This window comes from Paroedura picta, chromosome 16 (genome assembly GCF_049243985.1).
Source record: "Paroedura picta isolate Pp20150507F chromosome 16, Ppicta_v3.0, whole genome shotgun sequence".
In the NCBI taxonomy this organism is placed as follows: domain Eukaryota; kingdom Metazoa; phylum Chordata; class Lepidosauria; order Squamata; family Gekkonidae; genus Paroedura; species Paroedura picta.
Window position 1 is genome coordinate 7537144 of NC_135384.1, and position 25164 is coordinate 7562307.

A 25164-nucleotide genomic window follows, 5' to 3' on the forward strand; every position below is an offset into this window, starting at 1 on the left:
CGGGGCCACGAAATACAAATGTCTCTTCAAACAGGACAGTGGGTCCTTCGTCCAAATGCTTGTAGAAAAGAACGGTTGGCGGAAGAGCCAGCGCCTGTCGGGGATGGGGCTGGAGGCCTCGGGGGAAGTTTCAGGAGGGCGTTTTCTTGGTACGAATAGAAATGGCAAACAGTAATGGCGGGGCATTGCCTGACAGGAAGAGGATGTATTTTATCCAACCCCTGGGGGCGGTGTTGAGGGAAAATTTCCAGTCAGGGGAAATTTCCAGTCAGGACAAGATAATAAGAAACCGATAGGCATTGCAGTCCGAATCGATCTAGGCCCCAAACCGAAGTGGCCAAAAGTAAAATGGGGGAAGAGATTTCCTTTTACATGGTTATTTCTGGTCAAACCAAGATAGCAGCCTAATATTACTTCCTGTCATTACTTAAGGGGGAAAAATGGGCTGGAAGAATGGGTTTTTCTAGGTGGGTAAGCCTTAAAAATGACAGGGTTGGATCTTGGGGATTTGTTGTGCTAGCCGTTTTTGCCCAGCAGAAGGAACTTTCTGATGCGAGAAAGTGTCATTTATAGTCAGAAAATGTGTGTCAATAGTAAATTATATATGTCAAGGTAGCTAGCTTTTGGGGAGGGCAATATTAGGCAAAGGGAGATATTGGCAAAAGGCCATTTCCTGTCAAGAACTGAATGAATAAGGGGAGAAGATTCCCAATGGGCATCTTTCTCTCCAGATGGGAACAGTGTGGATGGTTTTGGAAAGCTACTTTTTGTCAAACTATTTTTTTTGGAGGGAGGGGGGGAAATGGGAGAACATGCTAGCTGGCAACCCCCCCCCCCAATTCTTTCCTCCCAGGCTTTCCAACCACCTGAGTGAGATAGAAGAGGTATTTTGAAGCAGTGGATCTGAGACGTCGGAAAACATATTTCTGAGCTATATTTCTTCCGCTCTCTAGGGAGGATGGGCAGGGCAGGTGTGACTGTTGTCAGGACATACACGTGTGTTGGGTGGACTTTTTAAATTTGATCGCTAAGGGGGACAAGAAATTAGAACCGTTTCCAAGTGTGGGGAGGGCTTCCAGCAATATCCAAGTTTGGTTGAATGGCTCCCACCAGCTGGAGAGAGAGAGAAAGAGAGAGAGAGAGAGAGAGAGAGAGAGAGAGAGAGAGAAAGAGGACAATTTCTAGCAGAGCGGGTGGTATGAGTCTTCAGAGAGGGAGGAAGACAGGACCCCCACGGGCAGGGGCGTCTCCTGGGCAGGGAGGGGCAGGACGGTACTGTCTGCAAGCAGATGCCGGCTTCCTTGTCCAGCGCGTTCCCCGGCGCGTTTAGCAAGGTGAGGTGGATATGTGCATGTGTTCTGGGTACTTGATGGCCGGTGGGTAGTTCTGAGTCATCTGGATGGACACATCGCTGGAGATGTCCGAGGGGCTGCGTCCACGATGCCACACCTCCGGGTGCAAGAACTGGCCCGAGTAGTCGGAACAGTCGCTCAGGCGCGGGCGGTAGAAAGCAGGGTGGGGACGGTACATCTCCTCCTCGGCATAGCGCTTTGTGAAGAGGTAGACGGACATCACGCCCGCGCCCTGCAGAAGCAGGAACAGAGAGAAGGGACACAATTAAGAGGAGCCCTGGGGATATATTCAGAGGGGAGTCATGTTTGTTTGCAGTAGAACTGGCTCAGGTAGCACCTTAAAGGCCTACAAGGGTATAAGCCAGGGGTGGCCAAACCATGGCTCTTCAGATGTCCATGGCCTACCTTGGTATATTTTTGTGAGAGATGAGAGACTCTTGAAAGCTTACACCCATAAATCTTGTTGGGATCTTAAGGTGACGGGTGGCCTCGAATCTAATTTGAGTTTTTGACGACAGGGCCGAACAGAAATCCCAGAAAACAAATAAATTAATGGAACGGAAATCCCAAAATAGTTTTTTTAAGGAGTTTGACTGTTTTGCTTTTTAAAAAAATAATTTCTCAGTTTCTTGGCTGTCTCCTTGCATTTTTTTAATGAGTGCTTTCATTCTGCCGGTGGTTTGTTTAAAAAAAAAAAAAGGAAGCTGAACACTAACGACGGTAAAACAGCTGGGAAACTGAGGAAGGATCCAAACAGCATGTATGCCTGTACAAATAAAATGTAACTGTATCCAGGAGGTGTGTCTATTGATTCTGCTTGTCATTATTACATTCCGTCTACTTTTCTGTTGTCAGCCGCCTTGAATACTACTTCAGTAGTGTGGGAAAAGAGGGAAAACTATTGTGAACTAATTAAACCTGCTGTTAATAGCACATGGCTTATGATCATGATACTTTTTGTAGGCCTAAAAAGCACAAGGTTTACTTGAACACAGACCGATGGGATCTTGGTTTCAGACATGGTACATTATAGATATACGTAATCTAGCAAAAGGCAGTTAGAACCTCTGTAGTTGTTACAGATTCTACATAGAAAGTGCGTGCGTGCATGCGTGTGTGTACACCCACTAATTGTGTGCAGTGCATCTCATCCTGTACACAAGATGCATTTCATGCTCCACTCCTTCCTCTAAGGATGCCAGCGCTGCCCCTCACCCCCATATTATGTGGGGCTACCTGGTAAGCCATTTTGTCACCTGCTGATTCTTCAGGCATAGATCCAAGGCCTACGACCCTTTACCACTACACCAAGGAAATAAGAGGAAAAGGAATATGGGCCACTATTACACCAGTCAGTTCTGGTTAAAGCTGGACCTGGCACAGGGACATTCTAAGCTTTGACAGACTCTCTATGGTAAGAATATAAGAGTCTTTGCAAAATGCTAGAGTGTCCCTTCTGCTGGCTTTTAACCGCAAGCAATGACTTGCCCATGCTGGCATGATGCTGGTGCAGCAGGCCCACCCTGCAATTCTTCCTGGGGGCTGCCAGCTGCAGCCTGGCTAGTCTGCCTCTCTCAGATCAAACCCACGCGATCGGCCACGCTAGCAGGCTTTCGCATCTGACCCTTTTCTTGCTCGCAAAGATCTACAGGCTTGGGAGTAGTAAGCACTGCTTTTCTGAGGTAGAAGAAGACAACTCTGGATGCTTATAGATGGACAATGTGTTACTGGAGACTGATGGTGGAAATTATCAGTCCTGTCGGAGAGACAGAGGCCTGGCTGTTAAATTGTGCGGTTGACATACCCCCCAACATCTTCCAAGATTGGCCTATGCCAGGAAGTGGAAGCAGAAAAGATAAGCCCGGGATTCATGACTGGCTAATACAAGTGAGAGACACCGACACAACAGTGAAGCTAATCAACCTGCCAACAGAACAGAGATTCTTTCAGATGAGGCTCATCATGATTGAGGGTTATGCAGAGAAGGGAATTGATGAGAGAGCTCTTAATTTCACTGGGTTTTTAAAAGGCTTTATTAGAGATGCCTGCCATGTTTCTATTCTGTATGCACTTTTTATTAGGTATATCTTTTATTGCATCCAATGAGAACGGCGGGCCCTGTCGGAGCTCTCTGAGTTACACAGGGCCTGCAAAACGGAGCTCTTCCGCCAGGCGTTTGTTTGAGGCCGGGAGGTGGTCCTGGGGGGCTTTAAGATCAGGCTCCCCTCTCCCCTTAGAGCTGGGGCCAGTACTAAGCTGGCGTCAAATCTCCAAGGTGATCTACACCTGTGACACCAGGCCAACTATTCATCTGCCCGTCTTGGCCCAGCCAGTGGGCCAGTGTGGGATGCATCTTTTACCAAACTATATACCGCCATCAATTGTGAATGAGTTTTAGAATATTGTTTTAATACCCACTGAGGTATCGCCATTCCCTAAACCCAGAGTTCCCCAGGTCCGTCCCCAAATCTGCAGGGATTTTCCAACCTGGAGCTGGCAACGACAGTGCGTCTAAAAAATTGACACCGAACCTTCAGTGAAACCTTAAAAATACATTCTCCTCCTAAGAACTGCTGCTGAAAAACTCACACCCGGGGCGTGAAGGCAAAAGACACCTCCGAAATGGAGCTAGATGGTTTATTTGGGTTTCAGTTTGCAATTGTAGCCAGCCGGTTTCTGTTGACAGACCAAAGCTCTGTGCGTTTTATTTTAAAACATTTCTTTAGCCTTCTAAGCCAGTGGCCATTGCTGTATTTTATAATAAAGAGTTCCAGTTAATTTAGGATGCATCATGTGATCACTGCCATTCCAACCACCATATTGCCCGGTTTACTTCACAGGGATCCCAGTTTCGTGCCACTGATGTTTAAAATGAAGGTGTTTTTTTTAAATTGCTCAGTGAATAGATAAAGCTATCTAAAATCAACTCAAATTATGTATTTAGATTTAGATTGGATCAGGGGCAAGGGTAAGCCCGCAGGTGAGGTCTCCCTCTCTCAGTCTTGTTCGCTCCATAAAACAGCAGCTCTCCGTAATCTCATTGTGTCTAGAACTGCTGAATCACCATGTTTGCGGTGGGAAGAATCTTCTTTGGAGACAAGGGTTTATATTCCAGGGGCTGTGGCTCAGCAGTAGAGCATCTGCTTGGCAGGCGGAAGATCCCAGGTTCAATCCCTGGCATCCCCACGTTTATGCCCGAAGGTGCCTCAAAGCGGCTTCCAATCGCCTTCCCTTCCTCTCCCCACAACAGACACCCTCTGAGGTTGGTGGGGCTGACAGAGCTCTGATGTTTCTGCTCTGTGACCAGATCGTAGGTGATCTAAGAGACCTCTGCCTGGGACCTGAAGAATCACTACCTGTCTCAGGAGACAAAGTGCTGCAGGAAGAAGGTGGACAGTTTTATGTGCCTCCCCACTAGTGAATGAAAGACAATACTAGCTTATAGCCTGGATTTGGGAATGGCTGGAAACAGCATAACAGCTTGCAACTCACAGGGCCTTTCAAGCCAGCAAGAGGCCCAACCCATATCCTGCAAAGCCAGGTCTGCCATTCAAGACCTGCCATTCTTTGGTGATGTGTGTCCCCCCCGCCTCCCCGCACTTCCTGTAATCAGCGCTAAAACAATAATTAAAAAAAGACCCAGCCTTCTGCAACGTACCTCTTTAAGCAAGAAGGAAGAAGCCGCGAAGGCAAAGGACCATCCGTAGCGGTACTGGAAGTATTGCTCCGAGCCGCTGGGACGGTTCATCACCTCGTCGTTGATGCTGGAGATGTACAGGACCAGGCCCACCACAAGAGAGAGCCCTGCAGAAAAGGCACGGAGGGGAGAGGGATGGGAAGAAAGAAAGAAAGAGGAAACACTGGCTGTTAGCTCCTTCCTCCCTCCGGACAGCTGTCCTTCTCCCCACAAATACAGCTGCTTACGAGCACACCGAGGCGTAATGACAACTTCTCCCATCACCACTTGGCCATTGTTGAGTTTTTTGTTGCCCCTACGATGGTAGTCTCCCCAGACTGCAGTCGGTTACCCAGATCAGCAGTCGATTAACCCTGTTGTGATCTGCCTAATCCCTCCCCTTCATCTGCATAGCCCCGCCTCACATCCCATTCGTTGGTTATGATATGCAGGAATGCACAGCCTGCAGTCGGGTGCAGCCGGTGCTTTGGAGCAGTGCCATGCTGTGGTGACATGCTCGCCCAGCACTGCAGCTGCGTCACGTCGGATGCTCCGCTCCGCGCGGCTGACGGGCAAGTCGTCCCGTGGTTGCCTCGCGATCGTCACTTGCCCACCCTTCTCAAGTATCTCAGCCCAAAGACGGCCACTTTTGAACCGCCTTTTCTTCAGGGTCATACCCCGGAGATGCAATTTCCTTGCGGCTGAAACACCTTTGGCCTCCCTCGCTTCCTCCGTGCCTCCCAATCCTCTAAATCAGGGGTAGTCAAACTGCGGCCCTCCAGATGTCCATGGACTACAATTCCCAGGAGCCCCCTGTAGCGAACGCTGGCAGGGGCTCCTGGGAATTGTAGTTCATGGACATCTGGAGGGCCGCAGTTTGACTACCCCTGCTCTAAATTAACAACAATTGGGGATTCCAGACAGCTCTGCCTGCTGCTGCTTCCTCTGGATTTCTTGTCTAGGGCTGCCAGCCCTGGGCTGAGAAATACCCAGAGATTTGGAGGGTGAGGAGGGCAGGGTTTGGGGAGGGAGGGAAGGAAGGACTTCAAGGCCCGGAAATCCGCTGTGATCCCAGGAGATCTCCGGCCATCACCTGTCGATTAGCAACCCCACCCTTACGCTCATTCATAAAGTGGTCTTAAGTGATCTGCTTGCGTTGGTCTCCTTCCGATGTTCCCCATCTCATTGAGCTACTGGGCTCTCTTACCCGTTTGAGTACAGGGGATGGGCTACCACGGCAGTAGGGCTAGGGACACAGTGGATGCCACAAGAATACGGACAAATCGTTAGGGGGTTGCAAGCCTACAGCAGAGGCATCCCTTTCGGGATCTGTGCTCACTGCAGACGCAATGGAGGTTTCTCCCTACTTCACTGAGCGCCCCCTGCTCCACGCCTCACCAGAGAGGATGAAGAAGATTCCGGAGACGAAAGCTAGGATGGTTCTCTGGGGCCGGATATGTCCGATGTTGCTAATGACGAACGCCGTGAAGACGAGGAAGAGGCTGACCATGGGGAAAGGAGTGGCCGTGCGGATGGTTTCTGCAGGGAGAAAAGAAGGGGACAAAGTCAGATCCAAGGATTTAAATAGTTAAGATTTGGGTCCAGCAGGACCTTAGAGCAGCCTTTTCCAACCTTTGGACCAAGGAGGAGCCCCTGAAATAATTCTTCAGAGTGCCAGGAGCCCCGGAAGTGATGTCAGCTGGCCACACCCCCAGAAGTGACATCACTACCCGCACCCTTAGCTCTCCTTTTGCTCCCTCCCCCTGCCTTTGCTACTACTATGGCAGCTCTGTCTCATGTAGGCCGGAAAGAAGGAGGTGAGAAGACAGGCTTCCCCCCTCCCCAATACGCCACTTCAGAGCCCCTTTAAAGCTCCTGCAGACCCCCAGGGGTCGACAGACCCCAGGTTGGGAATACTTGCATTAGAGACAAATGAGTTCCAAGGTATAAGATACTGAGAATTAACGATCAGCCTTCTTTGAAGGCTCAAGGGGGTGGCAGTTTACAGTGGATGAGCAATAGGGATGTGCGTATCCTGCATTGTGCAGGGGGTTGGACTAGATGACCCATGAGGGGGTTGCAGGGGGTTGGACTAGATGACCCATAATTCTATGATTCTAACTGTAAGCCAGCTTTTCCCAGTGTCCATTCTATATTTGTAAGCTGCCTCAAACTGCGAGGAAAGGTGGGACAAGCAGATTCCTTTACTAAATAAAAATAGAAACGGTTTAAAATGCCAGGCCTCATCCCTGTAATATGTGAAGTGAGAGACTCTGAGCAGGTGCAGAAGTATTTCCTCTTCCCACAGACAACTGGACTTGTGATCTTGTGGAACCAATTCCAGTTAGGCCTGAGCCTTCCCAGAATCAGCCTCTCCGTCAGATGGCTCCAAAGATGGAGAACCCACCACCTCCCGAGGAAGCCAGATGTGGTTGCGTTACAGTTGCCAACAGAGCTGGAGGAAAATGTTTTGCCCCATTAATAGAGGTTTAGTGGGGGTGTTATTTACCTCCATGCCGTGAAGGTGCTTCAGCGGCCCATTGTCACATGTCAAACCTCGGTTTGATTGCGAGGGGGTGGGCAGAAGGGACTGTGTCCGTGCTTGGCTCTTGGGGCATTTTCTTGCATGTTCAGGGAAATGCCAATCGCCACTTTAGGATCAAAAGGTTAATATCTTCCAGGCCAGACTGGCCAGGGATTCTGGTTGGGGGGGGGGCATCATCTGGGCCTGGAATTGGGGTCCCTGTGGGTGGGCAGGGAGTTGTGAACGTCCTGCATTCTGCAGGAGGTTGGACTCAATGACCCTGGAAGTTGCTTCCAACTCTATGATTCTACGATTTAAGGGACGGGACTGTCTTTTCCTCCAGGCGGCTGGCAAACCTGGGTTGCATAAATGTCACGGGCCACCACAGGGGGTCGCTTGTGACATGGCTAAATATTGAGCTGCGGGAGTCGTCCCCCTCCCTGCATGACCTGCACCATTTTGTGACTCGGGCAAGCCTTCGGAAACGTAAAATATTTTTCAGCTTTGCAGGGCTGGGCTGTTCCTTGTTCGATCCAGCAGGGGGCAGTGATTGATTCTCTCTCTCTCTCTCACACACACACAAACACACACACACACATACACACACACATTCCGTTTCACAATCGCAACAACCCAAATCTGATTGTCAGCCTGCTCTCGTGCCTTTAAAACCGACTCGATCTCCAGCAACCAAAAGAGGGTGCTTTTTTGCAACCCGGAGAGAAACCTCTCCGCCTGCTAATGTCTGGGCAGCAGTCGACTGATAAAGGCATAAGATGGGGAGGCTGGCAGCCATCGCGCCAAGGCCTGGGACAAGGTGTGATTATTTTTGGCACGAAGCCCGTTTTCTTCTCCGGCCTGCAGACGGCAGGGGACTCAGCCCTGCCAGCTTTCCGCCATATCCTTTCTGACCAGGGATGCAGAACGTCTCCAGTCGTCTATCCTGGCTCTTTAAAGGCACGAATAGCCATAATGCACAACTCTCTCTCTCCGTCTTTTTAAGCGGAGGAAACAGCAGTGCAGGGTTACAGCAGCTGCCAACGTAGTATCTTAAAGGTCTATCGGAAGGAGCTCTGCAGCAAGCCAACCAGCCACAGGGTGGTCTGCGATGGCGTTTCTTAGGCCCCCACCCCTACTCAGTTTGCAGGACCAGATGGATAAACAATACCAACAAACAAATGAACCCCCCTCCCCTCAAACGATAACCACAGCGTTTTACTGAGCTCCGGACGGACCACCCTACGTGCTTGTGGGATCAGAGAGCACAGGCCTTAGCAGGTGAACAACGGCCCAGCACTAGGAACTGAGGGTTGCCAACTCCGGTTTGGGGAATTCCTGGAGGTTTGAGGTGTGGCGTTTGAGGAAGCCGGGGCTTGGGGCGCAGGGAGGTACTTCAGTGGGGTATAATCCTACATGGTCTATCCTCCGATGCAGCCATTTCCTCCTGGAGAGCTGATCTCAGTCCATGGACCATCAGCTGCAGTGCCAGGAGAGTCCCTGGTGCCATCTGGAGGTTGGCAACTGTATAAAAACCGAAGGTATTGATGGTAGCCCCGCAGGGACACCCTTGGTGCTCTCCCACCCAAGTACTAACCAGGGGTGCTGAGCTTCCTTTACCTGACAAGATGCATATACTTGCATTGGTGGGTTCTGATGCACAAGTGCACTGTCGTCCCCACTCGTAAATCTGTTCATCATTCACAGCATGCTGGATTTTGAGAGAAGAGGGTACCAACTAGTGCAGGGGTTGCCAAGCTACGGCTCTCCAGATGTCCATGGACTACAATTCCCATGAGCCCCTGCCAGCACTGGGAATTGTGGTCCGTGGACATCTGGAAGGCCACAGTTTGGCCTCCCTGCTGTAGGGCTTCCAAGTTAAGAGACGTTCGCAGTGGCTTGACATTCCCTGCCCCCACACAGCCACCCTGGGGGTCCTTGCTGGTCTCCCAAAAACCAACCAGGCCCAATCCTGCTTCGTTTATGAGATCTGACAAGATTAGGCTAGCCCGAGCGAGCGATCAAAGGGCAGATCGGGTCAAGAAAATGTTACTGTTGAAAAGGTCGGGCATTTTTACCCTGGTGCATTTCTTCTGAGCCCTACCGCTGCTGCTTTGAACTTTCCAAAGAGAGAGAAACCTGCAGGCAGGCCGATCCTGGGTCTTCCTGCCCCTTGCCTAGCTTGGCCGTCACTGTCCAGAGAGACGCAGCACTGGTGAAAGGGCAGCGAGGGAAGCGATAAAGGCCAAGGTTGAGGCAGTCTCTCGGGATGAGCCGTATCTGAGAGAAGAGCTGTCCAGAGCAGGGGTGGGCAAACTGTGGCCCTCCAGATGTCCATGGACTATAGTTCCCATGGACTACAATTCCCAGATGTCCATGGACTACAATTCCTAGGAGCCCTTGCCAGCATTCGCTGGCAAGGGCTCATGGGAATTGTAGTCCATGGACCTCTGGAGGGCCACAGTTTGCCCACCCCTGGTCCAGAGTAACGCAGGAGGACCCCTTGCCCACCAGACCAGCGGCATGCACCTGAGGAAGTTCGCCCCACTTACTGAGGATGTTTTCGGTGTTCTCCGTAACCAAGGGGCCCTCAGGGTCCGGATCGGGCCGAGGCTCTAGGAAATACTCCGAGGCGACGCAGCTGCCTTTTTTCTGACCTGCGGGAGGAGACGACGTATCAGATCCACACCGCCGACACGGACCAATACAAAGGTTGGGACAGCAGGAAAAATTAGTTTGGCTGGGAGAGGAAAAAAGCTCAGGCAGATCGAAGGAGAAAAAGACTCTGAGATTTTGGCAGGGGAGGTGAACGTACGCTTGACCAGTGTGAAAAGTGCAAACCCTGAGATGGGACTGAGAAGAATAAGTTTTATGCCCTGCTTTTCTCTACCAGAAGGAGCCTCAAGGCGGCTTACAATTGTCTTCCCTTCCTCTCCCAACAATAGAAACCCTGTGAGGCAGGTGGGACTGAGGGAGCTCTGAGAGAACTGCTCTGCAAGAGCAGCACTATCAGGGCTGTGACGAGCTCAAGGTCGCCCAGCTGGCTCCATGTGGAGGAGCAGGGAATCAAACCTGGCTCATCAGATTAGCAGCTGCCAGTCTTGACTACTACACCAAGGGGAGTAGAGGCAGAGTGGCAAAAGAAAAGATGGCAGAATAGGGCTTAAATAGAGCTGTTTTTTGTACCCCGATTTTCATTACCCAAAGAAGTCCCAAAACGACATACAAACATTTCCTCTCCCCACAACAGACACCCTGTGAGGTAGGGGGTGCTGGGAGAGCTCTAAGAGAACTGCTCTGTGAGAACACTAAGCAAACTGTGACTACCCCAGGGTCGGCCGGGTGGCTGCTCGTAGGGGAGTGGCGAATCAAACCCAGTCCTCCAGATTAGAGGACACTGTTCTTCACCGCTAAACCATGCTGGCTTCGGTGGTCCGATTGCCAAATTCAAGGCAGGACAGAGAGATCTCCAGGAATTACAAATCAGCTCCAGACTACAGAGATCAGTTCCCTTGAGGAAAATGGCAGCTTTTGGGGTTCCGAGAAGCCCTGGGGTTACACAAGAGCTCCCCAGGGGTTACACAGCCTCTCCCAGAAATTCGGATGGCCGCTGACCTCGCTGTACATCGCTGTAGCCCACTTCCCCAGTTTCTCTACAGGCCTGGTCTCTTTCTCCACGACGGAAACAGTCAACGATTGATAGATTTAGTGGCTTCGGCATCTTACTTCTGTGCCCACTTCTCGGAAGGGGCATGTCACCACTTTGGGGGTCCCTCAAAGCCTGGAAAATATTTCAGGGGTTCCTCCACAGCCAAAAGGTTGAAAAAGGCCACTCTGTGGCATCGTAACCCACTGAGACTGCTCTCGAAACTCCACCCTCCCCAGGTTGTACCCCCAAATCTTCAGGAATTTCCCAGTTGAGAGTTGGCTTCCCAACTCAGCAGGGTCTGTGGGGCAGAGGCCTGCAGGAAACAGAAGCCGAGGAACCAGGGTTACGAGGAAGGGGAGGGCCAAGGAGAAGGCACAGGACTTAAGGAGGGAGGAACGAAGGCTATTTTCACGCTATTTGCACTGGATTCAGTGCTGTTGAGAAGAGGGTTCCCCCCCCCCGTTTACTCAGAGTAGCAGGCTGGAGATGTCTTGGGATCACAACGTACCTCCTGGAAATCATAAACCTGATTTCCTCACCCTGTGAGGGAGGTGGGGCTGAGAGAGCCCTGATATTACTGGAAGAAGAGCTGGTTCTTATATGCCGCTTTTCTCTCCTCGAAGGAATCTCAAAGCGGCTTACAGTCGCCTTCACTTTCCTCTGCCCACAACAGACACCTTGTGAGGGAGGTGAGGCTGAGAGAGCCCTGACATCACTGCTCGGTTAGAACTGCTTTATCAGTGCTGTGACCAGCCCAAGGTCACCCAGCTGGCTGCATGTGGGGGAGCAGGGAATCAAATCCGGCTCTCCAGATGAGAAGTCCACAATCCTAACCACTACACCAAGCTGGCTCTCACAGCAAAACTTGTACATATATCTCAGATTCAGAACATAGTGTCCTCTCGGTTCCAAACCCACGCAGGCTACCTGAACATCTGAATTCTGGGATGAAGCAGCAGTGATTGTGTACAGGTCAACACAGGCATGGTGCCTAAGCGTACTGGCCTTACAGCCTTTCTTGTCGCATCTAAACCAGAGTCCTCGGAGTAGTACTTGTGGGTGCCACAGTCTCCACAGAAACATTTCTCGGCACCTGAGAAGTGTGGCTTTTTTTTTTTTTTTTTTTAGGGTGGGCTCAGGTGAGGTTTCTGCCCAGCAAGCCTTCTGATTGGTCTTTGGAGATCTGATTGGCAACAGCCTCCACCATACCGCAAGTATCTTTACCCTTGCGATTGTCGGTGAACTGCGGCATCCGTTTTGCGGTCACTGGAATGGCAAAGTTGCCCCTAGGCTCAAAAGGACTGAGGACCCCCTGCTCTAAACCAGGGGTAGTCAACCTGTGGTCCTCCAGATGTTCATGGACTACAATTCCCATGAGCCCCTGCCAGCAAACGCTGGCAGGGGCTCATGGGAATTGTAGTCCATGAACATCTGGAGGACAAAAGGTTGATGACCCCTGCTCTAAACCGTTCCCCTGAAAGAGGGGAACCCTCACCTGGGTCCGACTCCTTACCTGCAAAGAAGCAGACCCTCCAGAGGCCAGCGTGGAGCGCCATGACAATTTCGGTGGTCTGGTTCTGCGGAAACACGATCCCTTCCTCCATAAAGAGCCAGTAGTCCGTGCTGACCGCGATGCCCACCAGGAGCAGGCCGCACGCTCCAAAAACGCTAGACAGCAGGGTCAGGGCGCGGCTGCTGCAGTTACTCATCCTAGGTGACAGGGGGAGCCACTGGCCACACACAGCGCAAGGACCTGCGGGAAGAATAAAGAGTCAGCCCAAAGAGTCTTAATTGTCGCACCATCACTCTCTTCTTAGAGACAAGGAAGACCTTTCAAGAACCCCCTCCTCAATCATGCCTAGCTACTCCGAAAGCACCCAAGAGAATCTGGCTACCAGATTTTTGTACATATATCTCAGCAACCAGATTCTCCCATTTTGGCAACCAGATTCTCCTATTTTATTTCTGTTTTATTTTTGGCAACCAGATTCTCCTGTTTTATTTATTTCTGTTTTATTTTTGGCAACCAGATTCTCCTGTTTTATTTCTTTTTTATATATCTATATATACAATTTGCCTCCCACCTTTCTGTGCTTAACAAAAGATACCAAGGCAGCTAACAAATTAAGAACATCCACGATAAAACCGCGTTCTAAAACCACTAAAACCAGCCCTCCCAGCACATACCGTTATAACCATTAACGACAGAGTTAGAATACATACAAAACATAAAAGCAGCCATTAAAAACTCGGGTTAGGAAGGAGGGATCACCGACAAAACAGCAAATGGAACAAAAAGTGACCCTATCCACTGACGGAAGACGGTGACAGAAGGGGACGGAGGAATCTCCTTGGGGAAGAGAGTTTTGGAGCTTCGGAGAAGGCTGTCTCCCAAATTGCCACACAACGCAAAGCCTTTGAAGGTCACCGTAATGGTTGGGTGGGTTCGTAACGAGTTAGGCAGTCCTTCAGGTGTGTTTGCCCCAAACCATATGCAGCTTTGGAGATCATGACCAGCACCATCAATTTCTCCTGGAAACAAACTGGGTGCCTGTGTAGACTGGGCCAAGGCTAGAGCAACAGGGTCCCTATGACCCCACATCCAAGGAGAACCAAGAAGCATCAGGTCAACGCTTCCCCTCAAAGCACTACAGCCTCCCAAGTTACTCTTCCAGCTACAAAACCCTCTCACTCGGTGGGGTTTAAACCACTTTAAGGATTCTTCCGACATTGATATTACTGATGAGGAATCCCTGCACATTACGGAAGATTCTGGGGAGTGTTAGGAGATGCTCTCAGCTGGTTCAGGGCACCGTCTGGGCCTGCTGAGGTGAGCTATTTTAAGGCCTGATAATGTGGCCACTATTCCCTGGGGCTGCAAGTGGTGACTCGGCGAGGAAGTACTGGTAATGGCAAACATCTTGTCTTTTGAGCCACGACTGGTCTTTACAGGGTGTAAAATAGCCGGCCACAATGACCAGAGGCGGGCTCACATCCAGTCCTGTGTTTGTTCTGGCTGGCAAAGCTAATCGAGCATAAGCCGTCAATTTTGACCAAAATTAACGGGAGGAACGACACGGTATTGAAGGAAAAGTAGGCTTGGACGAGAGTTTTCACGTGGCCTGGATGGTGAATTTTAGACATCTCACCTCTTGAAATGTTTTCAAATGGTTTTGTTCATCTCCATTTTAGAGCACGTTCCACTTAATCAGTTGAATTGAAGCTAAGAGCCAGCTTGGTGCAGTGGTCAAGAGCAGCAGCTTCTAATCTGGCGAGCCGGGTTTGATTCCCCCATTCCTCCACATGCAGCCAGCTGGGTGACCTTGGGCTAGTCACAGTTCTCTCAGAGCCATTCTCTCAGAGCTCTCTCAGTCCCACTCCTTCACAGAGTGTCTGTCGTGAGGAGAGGAAGGGAAGGTGATAATCAGCTGCTTCAAGACTCCTTCGGGTGGTGAAAAGCAGGGTATGAAAACCAACTTTTCTTCTTCTATCACAATTGTGTAAACGGCTATACCAGTGGTGGCCAAACTGTGGCTCTCCAGGTGTCCGTGGACTACAATTCCCATGATCCCCTGCCAGCATGTGCTGCTGCTACTCTGGGGGTAGTAGGGGGGTCAGGATTAAAGTGGAAGAGGCAAATAGATTGGATTAGGGCCGGGGGTGGCCAAACTGTGGCTCTCCAGATGTCCGTGGACTACAATTCCCATGAGTCCCTGCCAGCATGTGCTGCTGCTACTTTGGGGGGGGGGGGTTGGAAGTCAGGATTAAAGTAGAAGAGGCAAATAGATTGGTTTAGGGACTATCCAGGGACTAAAATTCCCATGAGCCCCTTTCGGTGCCATGCTGGCAGGGGTTCATGGGAACTGTAGTCCAAGGACAGCTGGAGAGCCACAGCTTGGCCCCCCCGCGACATACCACAGAGGTCACCCTCCAAAGCTGCCATTTTCTCCAGGGGAACCGATCTCCACAATGTTTAAAGTCAGCTGTAATGCTGGGATTACCCCGGGCCCCCCCTGGAGGAAAGCAACCCTAGATATCTGTGATTTATTTATTATTATATTTAAATGATGATCCCAGCCCCCCAACAACTGCACCCTCCCAGAGACCTTAACACCTTGACCACATCGTGTTTCCTCCGGTATGCGATTGCCCTTCTGAGTTCAGCCTCATCCCCCTCACAATAGGAATGCCAGCACTTTCTCCCTGGCTTGTGGCTCCAGGGGTTTCTATTTATGCCCTCCTCGACTGCATCTGTGCCGAACAGAGGGCCCGGGAAAGACCTGAAGTGTGTGTGTGTGTCTGTAGGCTGGAGCGGAGGGTGGCAGGGGAAGGGAAAGGGCTCAGGCTGAGTAGCCAAGGTTCGCTGGAAGGCCTTGGGAAGAAAGAAGGGCCTAAGCCGGGGTTGGCCAAATTGTCCGTGGACTACAATTCCCATGACGGCACCGATGGGGGCTCATTGTAGTCCTTGGACATCTGGAGAGCCACAGTTTGGCCACCCCTGGGCCCTAAAGCCATCTGTTTGCCTCCTCCACTTTAATCCTGACCCCCCACCCACCCACCCCCAGAGTAGCAGCAGCACCCCCTGTTGCCTGCCCACAGCACTGCAGTTGCCGGTAGCACAGTGTCCGCCCACCTAAGCCCCCACTGGGTTGAGAATCTTCCCATCTGTGATTATTTTATTTTGGTCACAGAAGGCAGCTTCGGGGCTGACAGAAGATGTGCAAGATGGTCATCCTACTCACTCACATTCCTCTTCCTGTTCCAGATTTGTGGGTATATACACAACACAAGGGGGGGGGGTTGAAGTGTGTGTGTGTGTTTGTGTGTGTACACTGGCTTGTGAGAAAAGAGTTTATAGATACTTATGGGAATGGCCAGAAGGAGAGCGGGAAGAGTACGGGATAGATAGGCAGACAGAGGATCACAGGGGCAGAGAGATGTTTAATTTGGAAGCTGGGGGGAAATATGCACAAAATTAGAGCTGGGGTACCTTTACTCCCCCAAGTGCAACCCCAGATTCCTGCTGTGAGCAAACATGGGTCTGCTCATGGCAGCATAACCAAACGTACGACCATGCCCAGACTTCGAACCCAAGATGTTAGAAAACCGACATATACCGTAAAGGAAAACGTCTACTGTTATTGACGAACACTAGTGTTGGTATGTGGGAATGGAATTATTCCTCCCCCTAGCACATTCCCACCCTGATCTGGACAGCCTGATCTCGGACGCTAAGCAGGGTCAGTCCTTGGATGGGACAGCGCCAAGGAAGACTCTGCAGAGGAAGGGGAGGGCAAACCACCTTTGCTACTCAAGCCCTGATCGGGACATCCCAGGCAAACCTGATCTCGTCGAGCTAAGTGTGGTCAACCCTGCGTAGTATTTGGATGGGAGACCTCCAAGGAACACTAAGGCCATGACGCCGAGGCAGACAAGGGGAAGCCACCTCTGAGCACCTCTTGCCTGGACAATTCTAGCGTCTCCCGACGCTAGTACACGCATGCCATACGACAAATAGATAAACAAGAAACTTCTCCCTGGCCTTGCAAGCCCTTTTGCTGGGTTCGCCCTAAGTCAGGCGCATGCAGATAAGGAGCGTAGAGCTGATTGCGGCAAGGTAAATGCTCTTCAGCAGGGGCCTGCTGCGTTCGCCACCCTATAGAGGACTGTGCCGTTTCGCTTCAGCGTATCCCTGGATAAGTTTTTTCTTTGGCAAAACAGACGGGCCGTTTTTCATCCCAAGACATTACAGCAGTTGCGGTAAAAGGGGGGAATTGAAAACCAATCGGCCGGCATCAGAATGCTCCCATGTAAATCTATGGTGCAGCCTCATTTGGAATACTGTGTACAATTTTGCTCCCCGCACCTCAGGAAAGAGATTCCAGCATTGGAAAAGGTGCCGGAAAGGGCAACCATAATGGTTAAAGGGGATGGGACACTTTCCTTATGAAGTTAAAGAGGTTAGGGCTCTCGAGCTTGGGAGAAGAGGCTGTTGAGGAGCGACATGAGCGAGGTTTCCAAAACTCTGCATGGGATGGAGAAGGGAGAGGAAGAAGCACTTCCCTGCCTTCCCCACAATACAAGAACTCAGGGGCACAATGAAATTAACGAGCAGCCGGTTTAGAACCGATAAAAGGAAATACTTCTTCACCCGAGGAAGTGTAATTAATGTGGAATTCGCTGCCACCTGAAGCACAGAGATCTTCAAGAGGTTTTGGATAAGCACATGGAGCAAAAGTCCTTTGGTGGCTGTTAGCCACAGGGTATAGATGGTACACCCTATCCAGGGCAGGGATGCTTTGTCTCCTTGGTGCTTGGGGAGCCAAAGCAAGAGAGTTTCTGGATTTCTGGCCCTGCTGGCATACCTCCTGATGAAAGTTGGGTTTGGCCACTGTGTGACACAGACTGTTGGATGGGATGGACCGCTGGCCTGGTCCAGCACAGTTTCTCTTCTGTTCACCTTGATGGTGAAATCCGTAAATGTGGGGTTCTGTGTCGGCTTCTTTTCTGTTCCCAGAAAGAAAACCGAAATTGGTGGAGGGATTATTTACTAATGTGCAGGTGACAGTGTCCTTAGGAAGACAAAGTTGTCGCGCTTATATGCATTCTACCCCTCTCCCCCCAAATTGGGAATTACTTCTGCTGATTGATTAGGCGGAAAGGCCGCAGAGGGTCAAAAGGAGCCTTTCCACTTACGGAAAGACTCCTTCCGCTGACAAAGGAACTTTCCCTCGTGGAAGGTGCTTTCTGCTCTCAGGAGAAAAGCAGGAGCGTAGGACTTCCGCGAGTGGGACTTGAGCCGCGAGGCCATTTCCGGAAGCTGAAAGGCATCTTTGGATCCCCACTGACAGATCGGCATGGATGGAGACGTGGAGACAGACAGCAAAGAAGGAAGAGAAAGGACGGGTGGCAGAAGGATGTGTACACATTAACGGGCACAATGGATGCTTAGAGAAGTGTGTCTGAAGCAGATGAATGGCTCTTCTGTTGCTTAAGTCACTGAAGGAAGAATGGAGTCATTTACGGATACGCTGTACCCTTAGCAGCATGCGGTCGGGTACCCGGGTCTTTAGGATAGACCGGGTGCAAAAGCCAGAGCCGATCAACTTGGGATTTCTCCGCCCTAGAGAGAGAAACCTGCAAAAATGTCACATGCTGCGAGGAATCGTTTCACGCACCACCAGAAATGCCAGAAGAGACTGCAAGTCAAGAAGGTGCCCAGTAAAGTATCCAGAGAATCACCGAGCTGCACATCTCAGGTCATCCCAGAATAAGCCTGTGGGATTTCCAGTCCTCGAGCGCATGAGACACGACCTCGCTTTCCTAGCTGATTAAATGATCCAGAATAAACGCCGTGCTTCGGCTCTTGCATTCGCTGCCTCGCTCTAGATCCTCCATGCCAGAACGAGCATCCAGTTTATGAACTCCAAAGACAGGTTAAGTGGTGTTTGGTGGCCGCTAACCTGATTAATCCCATTCTGGGCATATATCCCTAAACCAGGACAGCATCTTGGGGACGCGGGCCAACTTGGTATTCTTGAGAAGAGCGTCCGATGGGGACCAGCGAGATCTGGGTTCGAGTCTTTGCACATCCGTATGAAGCTTTGAGCAGGCTGCTGTCCCTTAATGAGGACTTTCGCCTCTTGTCCGGCCCTGCTCCCGGGTCATCAACGTGATCCAGATGTACAAACTTAGCCAGTGCAACCAACTCTTATCTCCATGCCAGGAAAAGCTTCTTCTGTTGGATTGTCTTGATGGAATGTTAAAAGCACCCTCGGCTCTTCGGAGGGTGGGGTTTTAAGGGGGATGAAGAAATGGCCCAGGCTAGCCGGATCTCAAAAGCTAAGCAGGGTCACGCCCTGGCCACCGCCAACACGGGAGACCATCAAGAAAGGCCAGGATTGCTGCCACGGCGGGCCACCTCTGCCCCTCCCTTGCCTCGAAAACCCCCGCAGGGTCACCGTAAATCAGCCGCGGCTCCAGGTCTCATCCACCACCGCCAAGAAGCACCTCCGTCCGGAGCCCGTTTATGGGATCCTTCCAAGTGCCAGGGAGAATCCAGAAGGGTCAGAACAGGGAAGTTTCACAGGTCTTTCTAAACAAAGCCCTGACCTCTCAAACGGGCCTCCAAAGCCGGCTGGGCCAGACCTGCCTTTCCAGTCCTCTCCGCACAAAGAATGATGCCCGTGAAAACTGCACACTGGAGAGGAGAGTGTTCGCTCCCACCGACATAACCCCGGAGGAGGTAAAAGAACGCCCCCCCCTCCAATCTCACCATACTGCTGAGCCCTCCAGCCCGCCCGAAGCTGGCTCTCAGCGGCAACCAAAATAGCATCCCCGCCACGTACCGCCTGTTTGACCCCTCGGTAGCTGTTGCCTCCATATGCCGAATTAAATCTCCCCCATTATCACAACGCTCGCTCTAGTCCTACCCCAGTCCCTCCCTCCCCCCTTCTAGCAGTCGCTCTCCCTCCCTCCCTCCCTCCCTCCCTCCCTCTGGCAATCAGTGTACCATATTCAGCCGTGGCGGGGAATACAATCCCGTCGCAACGTCACCATCTGGGACTACATAAAATTTTGGCGTTCGGGGGGGGGGGGAAGGAGTCGTGACCGCCAAGTCCGACATCTCTTTTGCCGTCCAAAACCTCCCCTTTTAGACCCGTCCCGTGTGCAGTGACCCTTGGAAATGTGTTGGGTTTTCAAAAGAAAAACCACACACGGGCACCGTTCCAGAAATCCATGTTTTGGGTGCGCGCAGGCACCAGCACTGAGAAGTCACACACACGTACACACACACACAGCGCATCGCCAGCACTGGAAATTCACACATACCGGTGCTCAAGGAATTGCACGGCGCACTCCCCTCTCAGCGAGGGGAATAAGCAAACCGTTAATGGGAAGTACACAGGCAGTAAATCCAGTGTCAATACAGGTGCAGAAGACACCCACAGCTGCTCAGTTCAGACCCACTGCATCAGGGTGTCTCAGCCATTCCAGAATAATTCATCTCTTTCGGCACCACGTAACCCAAATGCAGAGAGGCATTTGAAGGTACCGATGCTTGTGAAATCACATGCACGGGAGGAGGGGGGGTGCTTGCGCCGGGGAAAGAGAGCCATTTAAAAAAAATGCTGTTGACAGCACTGTTTGTAGCTCACGGTATATTAAGGCGGTGTAGAGAGAGAGAGGAGTAAATAGGGTGCATGTACAAAACCATGGAAAATTAAGCACACACAGCCCTCTTCTCCATTTAACACCACCATGTAGCCATTGCACAGTGCTAGAGGAATGCCCTGCAAACTAGTTCAATACCTAAAAGCAGCGTGTTCAAAATACCGTATTCTCCATTTTAAAACATTGCAGGAGAGGCTCAGCGTGCTCCCAACAGCGTAGCGTGCTCGAAAGAAACAGGACTCCCTGGCACAGGAAATCACTCGAATGCACAGTGCCTAGCTTTAAATCACAATCCCCACACCGTTGGTGCGCCTCTGTGAGGCACAGAGAAAGGTGCTGAAAGAATTCACATGCAGATGGGCACACACATGCCCCGCACTACCCCATAATCCCATTCTGTTTGGAAGGGAGCGTGGAAATAAAAAAAAAACGGTGTTGAAGTAAGATCCGCCTGTCAGCCAGGTACCACCAAGCTCAACCCTCTCGCTTGCACGGCAGAGTAAGTGCTTATAAAACACCGAGGACACACTGCATCATCAGGAAATATGCAGCTGATGGTGTGAAGTGAAGTCAGCAGCACAAAACCCTTAAAAACAACAACAACAACAGTAAACTGGTGTGCGATCTTGTCTGTCTGTCCTACAAATCCAATTCAGGGAAAACATACAATGGAATACTAGAACAGGCGTTGTTACAAGATGTAATCGAAGCCACACAAGCATACGCACAGAAACAGCACCCAACCAATGGAAAACAAGCTCTCAAAAGGAAGGAGCAGTCTGCATCTTGAAGAGATTGAACACACCACGGCGCAGATCAAGGAAAGTTCTGACAGTCCTGTGGAAGGGGTGAGGGGATCAGAGCTCAGCCAAGGCCAACTCCTTCCAGCATGGCCCACTACCCAGTCTGGGAGCCCCACCGAAACAAGTGTCGTTCCCTGCCACAAAGAAATCACAGCGCATGGATCCACTGTGCATGCTACAGCCCACGGAGAACGTGCCCTTTCAGAGTGGACCTGAAGGAATTCAGAGATAACACCATCCAGAGGAGCAGAGAAAGAAGCACCCGCAGTGTGCAGGGGTGCCGTTCGAAGAGCCGTCTCGCCGGCCTCCGTGGAAAGGCCACGCATCCACACAGGCCAAAGTTGCGCAAAGTTAACAGTCCGCATAGACAAGGGAGACGGTGTGGAAAAGCCAGAAAAAGTGACACGGAGATCGGCTTGCTTATCTTTCTTTCACTCCTTAGAACAGATGCAAGCTTCGTACTTAGGCAGTCTGCTAGTTTGGCCCGGTGGAGAGTTCTGTGTAACTCAGAAGCATGCATCCTATTTAAAAGATGGCTGGCCCAAGGAAAGATGCCCTCTTTGCACCTCTCTGAGGGGCACACGGGGCGCCAGGGACACGAGGGGACACGTCCCAATGGACGGGCGCCTAGGAGCAACAGAACATCAAGGGCTATATTCTCACCTTGCCGTTAGATTCCCTCCGGGACCTTAAGTGCCTTGCTCTCCGTTAGATTCCCTCCGGGACCTTAAGTGCCTTGCTCTTCCACCGCACCTGCATCGCTTTCCGCTTTTAATTCCTCCTTTTCCTCGCGCCAATGTTCCAAAGGAAGGGAGCGGAAGACACCGGGGGGAGGGGGGGATATTTAGCCACTCTGCTTAACGGCCAGCGACTACGCTGCAATCCCCAAAACAAAGGATCTCTATCGCCGAAGGCCCCATCCAAAAGTTTGCTCCATCCAAAAGTGAGATGCACGGGGGAAGGGATGCGGTGTTGCAGAGGGGAGGGGGCGGGGGTGGGGGACACAAAGGGAGGCAGCCAGGGGATGGATGGATGAAGGAGCGAGGGGAAGGGGAAGGAATGCAGCAGAAGCCGGGCTGGAAGAGGTGCGGGAGGCGGGTGGTAAAATGTCGAGCCGGGAACTGGACAAACGAATGCAGCAGGGAGGAGGGGGGGGGGAGAAGGGAATGGAGGAGAAGGGATGCAGCAGGAGGAGAGAAAAAAGGAGGACAGAGAGAGAGAGAGACAGAGAGAGGGATGCAGCACACGGGAGCAAGACAAGGAGAGAGGGGAGGACGGGATGCAGGAGAGAGAAGAAGGAAGGCGACAGGATGGGGCGTCGGAGATGGGTGCAGGAGAGCGGAAAAGCGAGGGAACGAAGCAGCGAGAGGAGAAGACGAATGCAGCAGAGGGAGGGGAGGGGAGTGAATTCCCTGCGACCAGGGATCCCGGCTGCAGCGAGAGAGGGAGAGAGAGAGAGAGGGAGGGAGGTGTAGATCGGAAGAAGGGCAGGGGAAGAAGCGCTGTGCAGGACGACAAGGACTGAAAAAGCCGCGCAATTGCGAGCGAACGACCGATGGGGCGGGGGGGGGGGATGGAGGAGGAATGCGGGATGTATGTGTGTGTGTGAGAGAGAGAGAGCACACACACGCGCAAACACACACACACACACACACACACACCCAGGCAGATCGCAGCAAGGGGGAAAGCCCAGTTCCAGATCAGAGCGCGGCAGAAATCCGGGGCGGGATGAATGAATAAATCAATAGATGGAGGGGGAGGGGGGGAGAGGAGAGGGGGGTAGGTTGCTTGGAGGGGAGGGGAGTAAAAGGGTCGCCCGTCCCTCCCTCCCCCCCGCCGCAGGGATCCAGGGGGTGACCGTGGGGAGGGGATGGCTGGCTGGATGGATGGGGGATGTCAGAAGGGAGGGCGAGCGAGCGAGCAGGAGAGAGAGAGAGAGGCTGCTACCGATTTTGTCCTGGGGGGAGGGAAGGGGAGGGAAGAGGGCTTCGATCGGGCAGCGATGCCGCAGTCGGATGCCGAGAGGCGGCCGTCTGGCTGTCTGTCTGTCTGTCTGCCTGCCTGCTTGCTCTCTCTCCCCCCCCCCCTACTCACACACACACACACACACACACACACTCTGGGGCTCACACACCCCCTCCAGAGGGCGCCCCCGCCGCCCGGATCCCGCCCGATCACGGGATCCGCTGGGCCGGCGAGCGAGGCGAGCTGACCGTGGGCCCAGCCCGGATCCCTGCAGCTGGCCGTGATGTCAGAGGGACCACTCTTAAAGGCGCAGGCCGGCCAGCGAGCGCCGGGTTCCCCGCGCCGCACCGCACCGCACCACCCGGGCGGAGACGCCGGCCACCAAGTTGCAACTTGCAAGCCGCCTTGCAGCAAGCCGCCAGGGCCCGAGCCCGACGACTCCTGTGATGCGATGTCGGCCGGGGTGTGTGTGTGTGTGGTTTGCGGGGGTTAGAGTAGGACGATAACCCTTTATATACAAATTCAACCTTGGGACGACGTTGCAAAGAAAGCTCCGCTCCCTACACGGATCTGCAGCCGCTCGTGTGCAAGCGGCGCCGTAAGTGCGGTGCACGCATCTCTGGCTCGGAACATCCCCCCATCCCCACCCCCCGAGCCCTTTCTGGGCTCCACACCGCGATGGATTGCACATCAGTGCGCACACATGCGCGGGAGGGCGCCTGCACCTAACGACCAGGGTTTTTTTTTTTTTGCATCCAGCATTCCAGGGCTGGAGCCGGGAGGGGGAAGAGATGGCCCTCCTGGGTGTTGTTCTTTTTTTGGGGGGGGTGGGGGGAGGCAGGACAGCTTCCGGGAAGGATCGTGAGAGCTTGTTCAAGTGGGTCAGGGGCATGAACGGCTTGAGACGGGAGAGTAGCCCTTGTTCTAGGTGGGCTGACAGGGGCAGTCAATATTCCCCACGAGTGTAATGGTTGACCATTCATATTAACAACAGGCGCTCTTGGCATGCTCAGAGACATAATTGAACAGCAGGGTGAGGAGCCAAGTTGCCATTCCTTAATGAACTGGTCAGCAGAGGCATTGCTGCTGTACTTCACTTTCCTTCCCCCAAAACCTGCCCCTAAATGGGCTGTGGCTGCCTGGCTCCCTGGTCCCCCATTCGTACTTTTCGGGGTGTCTCTGCTGTGGTTCCTTCCATTTCTCTGGTTCCCTTCCCAGCAGCTTTCTTGTCACAGCTCAGCTGTGTCCCACCTTTGCAGCCAATTTTCACACATTTCCCCCCCACCCCTCAGTCTGTCCAGTCTAGGCCTGTTTTATTTCTGAACAAAGACAGAGGAACAAACGTTTGTCCCCATTCAATCAGGTCTCACGTTAAAAAAAAATTTTTTTTTGTTTAAGTCCCTCTCGATCCTAGTGCTTTTTAACACATCGAGATTGTTGTGCTGTCCATGCTAGCAGAAATCTTTCATCTTTGATACTTTCACAGATAATTGGGCTGTGTCTCCGGTTTTTGTCACAGCTCCTTAAAAATATTGAGTTTTAAAAATAGACATTTGCAGTAGGTCCAAGGTCTGGCTTTGTGCTTTGCACTGGCTCCCACTGTCAGGGTTCTTCACCGGGGAAATATCAGCATTAATGGGCTACCTTTGACCAGGTCTTTGTACACCTCAGCTCTGTCCCCAACAATAACCCTAGGAGGTAGAGCATGCCTGTTGTTTTTACTAGCTCAGCTCGTTCCTGTTTAATGGGCCAGCATGTTCCTGATGACATAATACACATGGTCTTTCAAAGGGGTAGTGGATTAGACCAGCAAGCCCAAAATCTGGGCGGGCCTAGCTGCACCATGACCCAGCAGAGGAGAAAGGAGCACTGTACGGGATAATTTTTCGTGAAGAGAGGATAAATAATCCTCTACCACCAAGCCACTCCTCACCTTCAAATTCCAGCATTGGTGGCTACATTTTTATTTTTTTTTAAACCCAGAAATTGTCCCCTTAAAGAGTTATGGAACAGTAGTTTTGTCT

General features: G+C 51.8%; 2 protein-coding genes across 3 annotated transcripts in view; one reads left to right on the forward strand and one right to left on the reverse strand.

The window, feature by feature from the left end:
* Positions 1–25164, forward strand: part of LOC143825709 (suppressor of cytokine signaling 3-like) — a 113965-nt gene that overhangs the window by 67098 nt on the left and 21703 nt on the right. The gene's annotated exons all lie outside the window — the stretch shown is intronic.
* CACNG7 (calcium voltage-gated channel auxiliary subunit gamma 7) lies at positions 1139–21880 on the reverse strand. Its single transcript, XM_077313953.1, has 6 exons — positions 21839–21880; positions 12712–12951; positions 10102–10206; positions 6427–6567; positions 5011–5156; positions 1139–1584 (listed from the first exon to the last, which is right to left on the reverse strand). The coding sequence occupies exons 2-6, from the start codon at positions 12905–12907 to the stop codon at positions 1327–1329; spliced, it is 846 nt and encodes a 281-aa protein (XP_077170068.1). The 5' UTR covers positions 12908–12951; positions 21839–21880; the 3' UTR covers positions 1139–1326.